General features: G+C 40.1%; 1 protein-coding gene across 1 annotated transcript in view; it reads right to left on the minus strand.

Moving 5' to 3' along the window:
• The window catches only part of Abca13 (ATP binding cassette subfamily A member 13), a 436683-nt gene that overhangs the window by 94421 nt on the left and 327982 nt on the right, over window positions 1-14280 (minus strand). The window contains exons 52-55 of the mRNA XM_028891010.2: window positions 13071-13227; window positions 8788-9041; window positions 5002-5197; window positions 1792-1901 (exon numbers count right to left, since the gene is read on the minus strand). Coding sequence (XP_028746843.1) covers window positions 1792-1901; window positions 5002-5197; window positions 8788-9041; window positions 13071-13227 — 717 coding nt within the window. The remainder of the gene's footprint in view (window positions 1-1791; window positions 1902-5001; window positions 5198-8787; window positions 9042-13070; window positions 13228-14280) is intronic.

A 14280-nucleotide genomic window follows, 5' to 3' on the forward strand; every position in this document is an offset into this window, starting at 1 on the left:
GAGTGGAGAGACAGGAAACTGTGGTTGGGGGGGTGTTGTATGAGAGAAGAATCTATTTTCAATTAGAAAACAAAAATTAAAACTTCTATGATATTCTGTTATTGATCTGCCTTGTGCTACTTTGGTTCCTAGACTCAAAGAGTCCACATAAAAACTAAGAAAGAGAAAAAAGACATACATTGAGATGTTCCTTGGAACAATGCAGTTGAGGCCAAACACGCAGCACAAATAAGGAGCCAGTATGACAGGAGAGCTGCTGCTAACTAAAGAGCAATGGTATTTTGTTGAGAAAATATTTGAGATACTATTCAGATAAGAAATAAATCAAATTATATTTCTGTTACATGAAAGATTCCAATAGAAACTAAATACATTAAAACAATGAATCTTTGGAAAAGAGAAGACAGGTGACAGCTTTATGACCTCAGAAAAGGAAGAATTGCTTGTAAAGGTATGCTAGTTGATGGCCATCCACCCCCCACAGACTACTTTAAAATCCAAGCCCAGCCCCTCAAAGTGCATGAGTTGCCAGACTCTGCCCCCCAGACTACTCTAGCAGCATACCAGCAGTTTCCAGCTCCTCAAGATGCAGGCTGCGAAGCTCTGCCCTATAGAAATAAAGCCCAAATCAAGCCACAAAATCCCACCAATCCCTGTGCTTTCCACAAAATCTCACCAATCCCAGGCCATCCTAGAACACCCCTTCACCCCTTACCACCGTCCCCTGCCAAGAAACTCTATATAAAGCCTGCCTCCTGCTCAGTTCTTTGCTGCTTCTTCCTGGAGCAGAGGCAGCCACCCTCTTGTGTCTTTCTCAATAAATTGTTTGTGTGAGGTTTGTTGTGCAGTGTGACTTGTGGTATTCCTTGTTTCCCAACTGCCAGGATACATTTCCCCTCAGAGCTGCAAAATTTCCGATGAGGAAACTTGTCCCCTTGGAGCTGTAACACTTACACTACTTAAGATTCAAAAAGCCACAAGTAAGATAGTGGGACAAAATTGACTCACTATAACTGAGAATTTCTATATATATATACAGCCATAAAAACAAAGTCAAATATAAGGAACTGAAAAAGAATACTGGAAACATAAGAGAGACGTTGGGGGAGTAAGGAGGTGGGGAAGAGCTGGGAGGAGAGGAGAGATGGGAAACTGTGGTTGGAGTGTGTGGTATGAGAAAAGAATCTAGACAAGATTCATTAGAGGAACATGTGCTAAGAATTCCTATTTCAATAAATAACCAACAGTAATAACACCATTGTTAAAAGAATAAAAGATATGTCAGGCAAATAGTGAGTAAAGTACAAACAATAATGAGATCTTACGCCAATCAACTTGTAGCATTAATTGGGACAAAAATCTGCGGCTAGCTAGGGCATAGACAGTAAGGGAGAACCTAGTTCTATCATCCTACTAAATGGACATGGTGCATCTTTCTACACATATAGGCATGCATGAATGTGAACACATAGATAACATTTAAAACTAGATGTAAATACAAAGTATGTCAGCATGCTTAAATTAAAAATGGTAGGCATGATGCCTATATCAACAACAGATTTTAAGACTGGGAAACATGTCTTGTCTTCTTGGCTAAAGGGTTGAGCTTCAGTCACTGCTATTGGGAAATCTAGTCACCCCTTTGGGAAAGTGGCAAACAGAAAATGCATTTGGAAGACAATAGTGTTTCTAAACTTATTTCCACAGACCTGAGCAGGGCATCTGGGGGCTACCTGATTTGATTTGATATCATTGTAAGTGGCAGGAAAAATGATAAAGTTTGGATCATACCCCTGAGAAGTTCTGATGACAGCATATCCTGAACTCGGTGGAATTTCACCATTCAGAATTTTGAATGTTGTGCTCTTCCCAGCGCCGTTCACCCCAAGGAGCCCAAAGCACTGAGAATAAAACATGAAGTCAGACACAAAGTGTAAAGAACAATCAGTATTATATTAGAAATGGCATTTGCTTTGATGGTATGCTGATCTTTCTGATGTGTGATGTCATTGCAGTATGGAACCATGCTGCTGTATAAGGGCACTTTATGCTTTGAATACTTTTGTGGTAATTGTGCACAAATACATGAGCACTAATTTAAAGAAAGATAAATTTGAGTATATACAATTTAATAGAACGAGTAGTAAGTAACAATAATCCAAATTATCCAGGGATCATCATGATAGCATATTTGGAAGTTACGTCACTGTGGCACTTGCTTTCCTTCTGGTTTCATTTTTGTAGGTTTTCTAAAACCATTCTATCTTCCACTCTGAGTTTCTCTCTCTATCACAAACATACACACACACACACACACACACACACACACACACACACACACTATAGATATAGATAGAGAGAGATGGAGATGGGTGGATAAATATAGAGATGGCTGAATATATATGGAGACAAGTAGATAAAAAGTTAAATAGATAAATTATAGAAAAATTAATCAACAGCTAGCAGATAGATGATAATTGATAGATAATAGATGAGTAGAGAGAGAGATTGATTGAAAGATGATGGATGAATAGATAGATGATGGATAGATATAGAGAGATAGAGGTGATAGAGAGATAGCGATGATGGATGGATGGATGGATGGATGGATGGATGGATGGATGGATGGATGACAGATCTTGTTGGTAGCTGCACGCCTTCACTTTTCCATCAAAGAGGCTGTAAATCCACTTCATACTCAGAGCCTAAGAGAATCCTGGTATTAACTAAGGAAACAACCTCCAACCTTATACTTTGACAGTTAATTGATTTCTTTCTTCAATCTTGTCTTACATTCTACGTGAAAATGACTTTTTCACCCCATTCTCTAGATCTAGTACCTGTTTTGTACTTCTGGCTATGATGTGACTGAAACTCATCCTTAGAACACAAATCTTCCCAGGTACATTTTCTGATATCTGAGTGCTAATATCTACTGACACCATGTATCTTCCTCCATATTCAGATCCTGCACAATGACTGTTTCTGCACTTTGCCTTCATGCCAACCTATCACTTACCTCCATTATGGGCCTCTGGACAACATCAATAACCTTAATCATCGTGTGCCTCACTCACCACATTTCTCCCAACATCACTGGATCTCTCCCCCAACTAATATAGGGGGCCATCTTATGCCAGACCTGCCTGTGTCACTGCTATCAGGCCTACCACACCTGAGACTTGAGGTGTTCTATCAGCCTATCCAGACCACATCTCTGCCTTAGAGCCCGGGCTAACCCTGCCTTTGTAGTAACAGTCTTCCACACTCCTGCTGGTACACCTGCCATCCTGCACTGTTGAAAATCACGGAAGACCACTACTCTAGTACTCTCTAACCCTGTCTAGACAGAGGATAACGCATCTGCTTATGATGTTCTAGTTCCCAACCAGTTCATTGATTCTTTGAGGGACAGGGATCTATATCGTAGTCATCTCTGTTTTCTTCACAAGGCACTTTCCATCTAGGCAATCAAACCATGCTGCACATAAAATCCTAGAGAAGAGACCACACTATAGTTTGGACCCTGGAAGTCGCTAAAGACCCATGTGCTAAAGATGTGGTCTGCGGGCTTGGAACTACACAGGAGGTGTGCCCAATTGGCCATTTTTGCTCAATGATATTAAACTCTTACGGGATATTAGAACTTGATCCTTCCCTTTCTATCCTTTTAGCAGCTGGCCATGAGGTGAGCAGCTTCCCTCAGCTTGCCTTCTTATCTTGATGAGGTGGGCTATCACAAACCTGAGGCAATGAAAACTTCTACAACTGATCTGAGCTTCTTCAGTTGATTGTAACACTGACAACAAACAGTCCAAATGGAACCTCAAATATGAAAAACACCATGCCTATTTCCAAGGCTTGCTTTCTTTCTTTCTTTCTTTCTTTCTTTCTTTCTTTCTTTCTTTCTTTCTTTCTTTCTTTCTTTCTTTCTCTCTTTCTTCTCTTTGGCTTAAAACAGCCATGGATAGATAGTAAAGAAACTAATACCAATTTAAATTGACTTAATTTTAATTCAAAATTCAGTAATGTTAGATCACAGTGCTAAAAAAATCAATAGAAACAATAGCTAAGAAATAATTCTTAACATTTTGTCCAATTGTCCTAGAAATCATTGTCGCAATCTAGGTCACTCCTAGATTGCTTTATGTGGGCTTCTAGGCTTCTACGAACCCCAGGGTACTCATATCTGGATTATCTGCTCAGCAGGAAGGCAGCTGGCAATAAGATAGCCATGTAACCACTGGGTTTCTCCAAGGATGCAAGGTGCCTCTTTATTTCTAAGTTAATTAAAGGTAATCATTTCCAGGATTGATTTCCCTTTATGTATTGGGTCTAATTAAGAGTCAGTTCATATAACTTCTGTCAATTCTGATTAAAGATTTCTGCTCAGCTGCTAAGGTATGTACATTCTTTAACCCACCAGAATAGCAGTCTTCTAGGTCAGTGGTTCTCAACCTGTGGGTCTTGGCCCCTTTGGGGATTGTATATCAGATATTCTGCATAACAGATATTCATATTACAATTCATAACAGTTATGAAGTATCAAGAAAATAATTTTATGGTTGGGGTCACCACAACATAAGGAACTGTGTTAAAGAGTTGCACCATTAGGAAGGTTGAGGACCACTGCTCTAGATGGACTTAACTGGGCACTCAAAGGAAATTACAGGCTAAGTAAGTAAAAGAAGTGGGTTCCTTCTTTAGCTGGGTTTTAAAAAATAGTTGTACTCAATAAAAGTCATTGAGTCCGAAAGTCAAACCACATTTAAAACTCCCAGCTACACAAAATTTAGAAACAAAGTAAGTTTTGACTTAATCCGCAAATTTCCGCTAGGCTGAGACCCTGTCTCCAGCTTTCCCTTTGTGACCTTGTAGGACTCTCTGGAATGTGGAGGCTGCTTTCTGCTGTGACTTCAGATATTCTAAGACTGCCTAAACCAAGCTACAGCTAGAGTTCACAGGTTCACAGGGAAAATGGGTAAAAACTGCAGCTGTTACCTCGCCTCGTGGTATGCCCAGACTAATGTCACGCACAGCAGTGGTCTTCCACCTGAAAAACCTTCTGTAACTTTTGCTAAGGTTGCACAACACAAGAATGTCCCCGCCAGTTCTTCCTTCAAGCACCCTCCTTTGTTCCTTTTCAACATCTATGTCCTTAGCAGACTTGGTTGTGTCCTGTGGGGCAGAGTGAACCCTGGAAAGATAAAGGCAGAGTTAATTTCCAGCTGGGACAGTCCTGGGATGGTCCCCAAATGACACCTGTGGAGCCAGAAGGCAGAGCCCTCAGACCATGAGCTATGGGGGGGGGCAGATTTTAGCCCTATCATCCTCATTCCAGATAAAATCAACTTCCTTTCCACAATCAAAGGATGTGCGCATGTTACCGGCAGAACCTATGAGACATCAATGCTAGAGGAAGATTTTAATTTGGGGAATAATAAAGTCATGCCAGGCCTCATGATAAGTGCCAAAAATATTGATCACATTATTATAAAATATTAACTTATATAGGTATTTTCATAGTAATCAATTCATTTATTAAATATGTAACAAAACAGATTGTATACATACCTTATATATAAAAATACCCAATATTAAATTTATAGTATAAGTTGGATTGCATAAAAGGGTTAGACAGTCAGCTTTTTTTTTTTTTTTTTTTTTTTTTGCACATCTTGCATGTAGTATTCAATAGATATTTACCAGATGAGCACAGCTCTGATCATTGTGTGTAACTGGTTCATTCTGAATCTGAGCTTCTAGGTCCTCATTAGAATTTCTATCTGGGTATTTTTAACTTTCAAGTAAATTTTCATTTCTCCAACAAACTATAATGTGCCTGCATTTTAATGATTAGGTACAAACCAATCACAGTGTTCACACTCTACTCCCATCAATTTCCTTGTTTTCAGTGTGATCTGTTGTTATATAGCATATAATCATCTCTTCATAGGGAGAGGAGAATTTTTACAACATTTTTTTACAACTCTCAAATTATTTCAAAACAAAAGTACTATAGCTAAGAGAAAATATCCATTGTCAGTTCAGAGGAGTCATCCCAATAACTTACTCAGTATTATTTTTCCACATCTGAAATTAACATTTTACAAAAGTATGTATGATTCATTGTACATATAATACAGATGAGAAAAGGTGGTTAGATCCTCCAAAGGGTCTGTTGTCAGTTATATGTGTGAAGACATATAAAATGAATCAAAAGAGACAAAATGAGAGTGATAGCGTCCAGAAGGCAATTACTCAGAAGCAGAAATGAAGCGGGCACAAAAATCATGGGAAATATTCAACTTAACAATCAAAAAGAGAGTTAGATGAGTTAGTTCATTTCATGAAACTCCATCAACTTATACCTTTCTGCTTGACTAGTATTTTTCTTTATCAGATAAGGACCACCATCAACCCTTCACCCTCTGCTGATAACTCAAAGGTCTGCATTCAAAATTCCCATCCTCTCCTCAATGAGAACCACCTAAAAAATTGTATTTATGTCTGCTGATCACATCACCCAAACTAAGCAACTCTGGCCTTCAGGGAGGGACCAGGCAGCACATTCTTTAACTCTTCTCACTCTGATGGGTAGAGAATAAGCAAAAAAGCTTGTTGGGTAACATCCAAACAAACCAACTTCCTAATTCTTCCACCTCTGCTCAGCCATCCTCCAATCAGTGCAACAGAAGGATCCAGGTGGGCAGTAAACACAGCAGGCCTGTCCTGGTAATTCATCACAGCTTGTATCTGGACCATATGGCTGTTCTAACTCTGCCTGCTTAAGGTTTAAGGGAGCACAGCCAAGCTCCAGACTGTAGCAAAAAGAGGCAAGACCTCCCACACACACCTGTGTGAGCTGGTATCAGGCCAGGGCTGTGTGCAAATAGAGACCTGTCATCTTAAGACAGCAGAAGTGTGCAGGTGAAGTGGATTTCACAATAATGCCCAGGATGTGCTGGTAACAAACACATAGTGCAGGTAGAAAGGGTAGGCTCTATCTGGTTCCCATGAGGGAAAAGTCTCTTCCCATTCTCTTTAACTTTTAGCTAAAACTGGTATAATTTTCCCTAGGAAGGACTTGCTGAGAAACTTGGCTATTCATATTCAGCACTGTTAAGTGACTGGGTTCTATTTGGATTTAAATAAAAATTGGAGCTCACAGTCATTGTGATATGGAGTCATAAGAAAGCAGAAGAGTAGACAGTGCCTCTGATCCTTGCCCTTCACATCAACATAACACAAAGGAATATTTGCTGTGGATATCAAAGACATTGTTCTAAAGTACAACCCAACTAATATCCTCTATGATGTAAAGGTAACACAAAAAGTCTTTTCATTGAAGAAAATTCCTTTGATAATGTAGAAGGATTGAGAAATCTAGAAGCTGCCAGAGGGATTCTCCATTGTGGGTTTTAAACAGACTGAAGTATTAAGGATTATCACAGAAGCAATTACACTTAAAAGGTGTTCAGAATTCTAATCCAGAGTCACTCAGCTCTGGGAAATCAGCAAATGCCTGAATAATCATGTCCAAATTCAGAAGAGTTTGGGGATTTGTGTTCAAAATGGTTAATGGTTCTCTACTTTAGCAGCCTTGGGGTATTATGCAAAGAAATATATCATGAAATGACTGAGAAGAAAACAATACATATGAAAGGATTGCCCAAATATATTAGCAATGGAGCTTTATAATCTGCAACAGACTCTTTAGTGACAAGGTGGTGATAGATTTTTCCATAAAGAATGCCCTGCTTTGAGAGACCGTCTCAGAAAAACAAAAAGATAAAATTAGAGAAGTGGGGGTGGGAAGAACCTCTGTCTGAAGTGGGAATCAGAGAACCAAAAACAGAGAGAGGATCAGTCCATTAAGTGGGGGAAGGGAAAGCAGCAGTGGGGACCCTGTGCAAGAAGACACATTTCCTTCTAGACGTCAAATGTATTTTAAAATATTTATGTATTTATTTTATGTGCATGAGTTTTTTGTGTGCATCTATATCTATGCACCATGTGTGTACCTGGTGCCCTTGGAGGCTAGAAGAGGGCATCATATCCCTAGAACTAGATCTAGATAACTGTGATCTACCATGTGGGTAGGGGGAATTGAACCAGGGTCTACTGGAAGAACAGCAGTGCTCTTAACCACTGTGCCTTATCTAACCAAGTTTTAAAATCTTTGCAAAGCTACCTTATACCCCATGTGTATGTGTGTGTGTGTGTGTGTGTGTGTTTGTGTGTGTGTGACTGTGTGTGCGTGTGCGCATGCGTGTGTATGTGTGCGTGCATGTGTGTTGGCAATCATCTTGGTGTATCTATCTACACACACACAGTTCTCAGTATCTTCACAAAAACAAGAACAGAGGAACTGCATCTGGCAAAATCATGTGGTTTCTGCACTAAAGTCCTACACCTTCCTGACTCTAGAAATTAATGCCATTTAGTTATAAAAATGAATTATTTTATGGTATCAACCAAATTCAGTTTTGTTGTTACAAAATAATGGAAAAATTGAGCAATTTCAAAGTGGAAAATAAATTGAGACAACCAAATAATTGAAAGAATTATTTTAAAGGTTGGCACCTTATCTTTTGAAATTTTTTCCATTTAGTTGGTGACTCATACTTACCCACTAAAAAAGGAAACATAAAACCTTTAACTTATTAGAACCATTCATAATAATGCCAATAAGACACATTTCTTTACCTTGAAGCTCCAGGCGGACTTTTCCTCACTCTTTATTCAATAATCAGAGGCATTAAGCATGAGCCCTTCAATACATACCTTGACCATCGCAGAAGGTCTCCATGTACCAGAATCCTCAGGAGGAGAAGAATTGTGCCCTGTAAGGCCAACTCCACGAAGATCCAGCCCAAGAAATTCATCTCAAAGGGGCTCACATAAGAATCAATGCCAAAGTTGTGAGTCAGGTCATACTTGATCTGATTATAACAGAGTTCTATGAGCCCTTGACCCAGGCAGAATTGAGGAAAAATAGTAAAAACCCACTTGAGGACATCGTAGATTTTCTGCAAATTCTGCATAATAAAATGGGGGGAAAGATGAAATTAAAAGCTATTCTCTTTTTGTAACATATGCTAATGCTAATAACTTCCTGTTGTCCCTGACTGGGGCTGTCGGTCCAGTCTGCCCTATCCTCTTATGCAGAAAAACTCTCAGATAGTCATGGAGCCAGATAGGACTACTCCTGAGATCCTGTGCTGTATGTCTTGCTAGGTTTTGCTTGATGGGAATTTATTGTCTATAGCTAGAGTGTTCCTGCCTTGCCACCAGTCAGGACAAATCTCTATCACCCGCCAGTCCCACAGCCACTCAGACCCAACCAAGTAAACACAGAGACTTATATTGCTTACAAACTGTATGGCCATGGCAGGCTTCTTGCTAACTGTTCTTACAGCTTAAATTAATCCATTTCCATAAATTTATACCTTGCTACATGGCTTGTGGCTCACCGGTGTCTTCACATGCTGCTTGTCATGGTGGTGGCCAGCAGTGTCTCCTTCTGCCTTCCTGTTCTTTCTTTTCTCCCACCTATACTTCCTGTCTAGACACTGGCCAATCAGTATTTTATTTATTGACGAATCAGAGCAATTTGACATACAGACCATCCCACAGCAATTGTCCTTCTCTTCTTCTTCTCCATTTTGGACTAGGGATGTGTATCCTATACCTGCCCCATATGTTTGACTGTACTGGCTCACAGCTGGAGAGAAGTTGGGATGAAATATATTTTTGAGTCTTACTCACATTTGAATAAACTGATGAAGTTTATGGAGTAGATGGTATGTTCCTATGCTTTAGAATCGGGGCCATAATAAGTGAGCTATTTTGGAGCCACAGGGACAGAGTGAGTTTGAGATGCCCACGTGGGAAAGCTATGAGTCTTGGGAACCCAAGGGCAGAATTTATGAATGGAATATCTGTACCATTCCCAAGATATATATGTTACGTTTTTATTCCCAATATAGTAGCTTAGAAAGTCAGGCCTTTCGAAGGTAGTTTTGGGTAGATGACGGCAGTGGGAAGAATCTCTACAATGAAATTGGTGTCCTTGTGGGAAGAGAAAGAGCCACTAGCTATCTCTCCCACTTTTCACTGTGTGAATACATTAAATGGCAACTGCCTGCCAGTCCGTAACAGGACTCTCAGGAAAAACTACATCTAAAGTCATATTGATCTATGCCTGTGTCAATTAGTATACTGCCTGAAAGGATTGCTGTTATCAGTGATAGTCCGGGAAGGTAGCTTTGAACTTGGGAACTGATAATTAATGACAGGGTATGGTGACATCAATGCTTTTATAACTCACCCACAGTGATTTTTACACAAGTATTAACAAAGACTGTGCTATATGTGAAGGCTGAATTAATAAAAAAAAAAAAAAGCAGAGATTCATGGATTGACAAATCAAACGTTTGATTTGGGGATAGCGGCAATTGATGCATATTAACATGTAGAGAAATAAAAGCTGTGACCTGCTAACATTTTCTTGGATGCAGCAGAGATATTCATCTGTGAGAGAGAAAGACATGCCTGGCCCTGCCTAACAACCCAAGACACATCATTCTTTAACAGTATTTTGGCAACATTGACAAAGACAAGAGCCACATTGACACCACAGTCTGCACGTTCAGTGGTTAATACTGGTTATTTTGGCTATGACCTGAGAGCACAGTGGCCATTCTTCATATCTTTCACTAATTTTACAAGTTCATAATGCTTTTTAACATGAAAATGATGGAGTATTGTAATACTGTTAAATGGCTTCAGCAAACAGTATCAGAATAAGGGGTGAAAGAAAGAGAAAGATCAAAGCAAATCCAGTCAAATGTCCTCCATTCCTAATTGCTGAGTGACGTGGACTCCTTTTTCCAGGAAACACCCATTGCCTGTTGATTCTTTTGGGTGCTGTCTATAATTGCAGATAATAATGTCTTTTCATCTACCACGCTGTTAGGGTCTCGTGGATGCAACCATTCCTGGCTGACCTCCTCTTTAGTTCCCAGTGATTCACCTTCCTTTTCCCTTGAGAATTAGCTTAGCTTACCCGTCTTCTGTTATCTCATTCTCCCAGAGCTGCTCTGGCTTTGGATTTCTCCTAGTTGTATCTGCATTCGACCTGGTTTCCTTCCCACCACAGTTTACAGCATCCTCAATAACCCATGTCACATTAGAAATCAATGGGGTGGAGTGGGGTCTCTATGCCTTTTCTGCTGACTTCAATATTCTCCTCAAGTAAAGCCAATTAATTGTTCAGCAAGCTGTCTATTGAAAGGCTCAGAATATTAATACAGATTACTGTCAAACTCAATCTGTAAATAATCACTGAAATAGATCATCGCCCTCATTGAATGCAAAATGGATATTTACATTCTCCACTGCTTCTGCACAAACATAAGGTACAATAATAGGAGATAATGTTGACCATCATTTGAGAGTCTGTCAAGCCTGGAACCCAGCCACAAGGAGTGAACCTGTCCCAGAGGGGCAAGCCTCAATCCCTGTCTAGCTGGAAATAGGAATATCAGCATTTCCTTCCACTAGGAGCACTGTACCTCTCCCAGGTGAATTGTGCAGATTGTGACTCAAATACATGGGAGTTACTGAGCCAGCAGAGAGTATGAGACCAGCAAAGAGATTCATGAGCACAATGTGCTCAGAGGTGAGAATAACAAGCAGAAAAAGAAAGGATTGAAATATGAGAGCTAAAGAGGGGACAGAGTCTGAAGCCTGTTCCCAAAAGTCAAGCTGGGCATGACGGCTTAATGCAGAAGCCAAAAGTGAGGACAGCCTTGTGAAGGGGCCAGGGTAGAGGGAAAAGGGAGGGAATGAATGGGATGTATCTACAGAAGGGATCTCAGCTTGCCTCTAATGCCTGGTAGACATTTCCTCCACAAGGAAAATGGCTCCCTGGTAAACAGCCCATGCCCAGGGCAGTGTTTTTCTCTAACCCATGGAAAGACACTGTACTAAATTACATAAATCTTTGATATCACTCTTCAGATATGCTGAAGAGTGTGGACAGGGTTGTGGCCCATATTACTTAAGATTTCGAACCAAGATACAGTGACACTTTGGCATACTTTATTGTATCCCTTTCCCTACCACCAATAAGTCAACATTTGAGGATCTCCAAGGAGGGTGTTGGTAACAGAACAGTGACTACCTATGTGGCCCTGCCCTGGCTTATGGAGTAGTTCCCCTAACACCACAGACGTTTTTGCAATCAATCACTCCTTCTAAAGTTAAATGACAAGGTCACTCATATATTTCCCTGGATTCTACTAGGAAATGTAACTCTATTGGGCTGAAGCTTGTTAGGGTTTGACTCTAAAGTATCCCTCAATGGGGTGGCATACTCAACACTTGGCTCCCAGATGGTGTAGGGGTAGTTGTCTGTGCTTCACCCATGAAGCACTGTCCCTAGTTGGCAGCAGGTAACTGCTAGGTGCCTGCTCCCATCCGGGGCATGACCAAGAGAGGGACCTCTTAAGGTCTGAGATGCGTACATGCTTGCTCTCTCTTGGCTACCTCGTGATCCTGGATGCTGGATGCTGGACTGCAGACCAAGTGAGAGATCTCCAAAGAACCACGTTGGACTGTGCCTCACCTCTCCTGGCTCCCGTAACTGACCCCTTTGCTTACTGTAAGCTTACCCCAAATAAACCTCTTTTGATGATCAGATAAACTGTGTATATGTATAATTGCCTCATTAATTTCTATTGTAAGATGGTAGCACTATTTTGAAAGATTCTGTAAACTCAAGCATGAAGACTCTGGTTGTAGAGAGTAAGTCACTGAAAACAGGCCTCTGAAGGGTGCACCTAGGTCCCAGGCTGTTCCTTACACTTGAGGAGGTGAACAGCCTCCTCCCACACATGTTCTAAATTAAAAGCAAAAGCTCTCTTAAACTGTGAGTCAAAATAAAGCCTCCCTCCTTTAAGTTGTGTGAGTCAGCTGTTTTGCCATATTGGTAATGAAGTACGTAGTAGACATCCCCATTCTCCTGGCTCTGGCACTTTGGAATGCCACTGCCGGTGACTCACCTGGGCTTTAGAAATGATGGCCAAGAGCCTGGGCATGGTGGTCATCAGCATGGTACACAAGCCAAAGATGAAGTTCAAGGAGATGTAGGAGATGAAGGCAACATCTGAACTGGAAAAGATTCTGGATATCAGATACATCCATGGAATCATTGCATATCTAAGAAGAAGAAGAGAAGTCATGTTTATTTTCCTGAAACGTTTATCTGTTATCACAACTGAATTAAGTACAGATGCAATGTTGTTAGAACAATTGAGTTTTCCTCACTTTGTGTAATATATGTAATAGTCTCTTATAGAAAAAGACCCTTTGAGGGGCCTCCAAAGACCCTGCAAGGCAAAGGAAAAGTGTCACAAGGGTCTGGGCTTTCCACTGGACTTCACTATTATCACTTCTGTCTGATGGAGCCCCTTTGCTTCCCAAGCCTATTGCAGCAATAATGCCTATCGGTTATAGCGGGAAAACTAGAAGATTCCAAGAATATAACAATACTCAGAGCTCTCTGTCACAAGAACAATGATACTAGAGAACTCCCCTGGGTTAAAATATAAACTTTTATACTTGAGAAAATGTATGGAATATGATGTACAAAGCCATACAGTATCTCAGAAACCTCACTCAATAGCAATCTGCCTCATAATTTGACCGTGAAGAACATTTTTTTATGAAGTATATGTTGGAGACAGGTGCTTCAAATCAATTTTTCTAAAATATTTGCTATAGAAAATAAGTAAATAAAATCAAAATAACTGCCAAAGAGGTGAGCCATCGCTGGCTAATGCTGTAAATTATGACTACTCCTGTCTGAATGAAGTAGTAACAGGAAGGTTCAAATCCCACCTCAAATCCTATATATACTTCCTACTGTCCTTTCTAAGGAAAAACTCAACTGTTATCCTTTGTCATGTGATTGCTTTCAGCAACTGGGAACCAGGCATGGTGACATACTGTTGTAATTCCAGAGCTCAGGCTGTAAGGCAGAAAGATAGTTCAAGGGCAGGCAGGTCTACATAGAGGACAAAATAAGGGAAAAGAATGAAAAGAAGGAGGAGGAAACAAATTATCCCTACAACTGAAATACATATAAACAATAGCAGAAGCTTGTGTGTCAAGTTTACCGCTGTTTTAATTTCTATCAAATTCATTCTTAGAGCAAGCAATAATATATATAATTCCTTAATATATATTCTTATATATATATACATACATACG

The sequence above is a fragment of the Peromyscus leucopus genome, chromosome 10 (genome assembly GCF_004664715.2).
Source record: "Peromyscus leucopus breed LL Stock chromosome 10, UCI_PerLeu_2.1, whole genome shotgun sequence".
Classification (NCBI taxonomy): Eukaryota; Metazoa; Chordata; class Mammalia; order Rodentia; family Cricetidae; genus Peromyscus; species Peromyscus leucopus.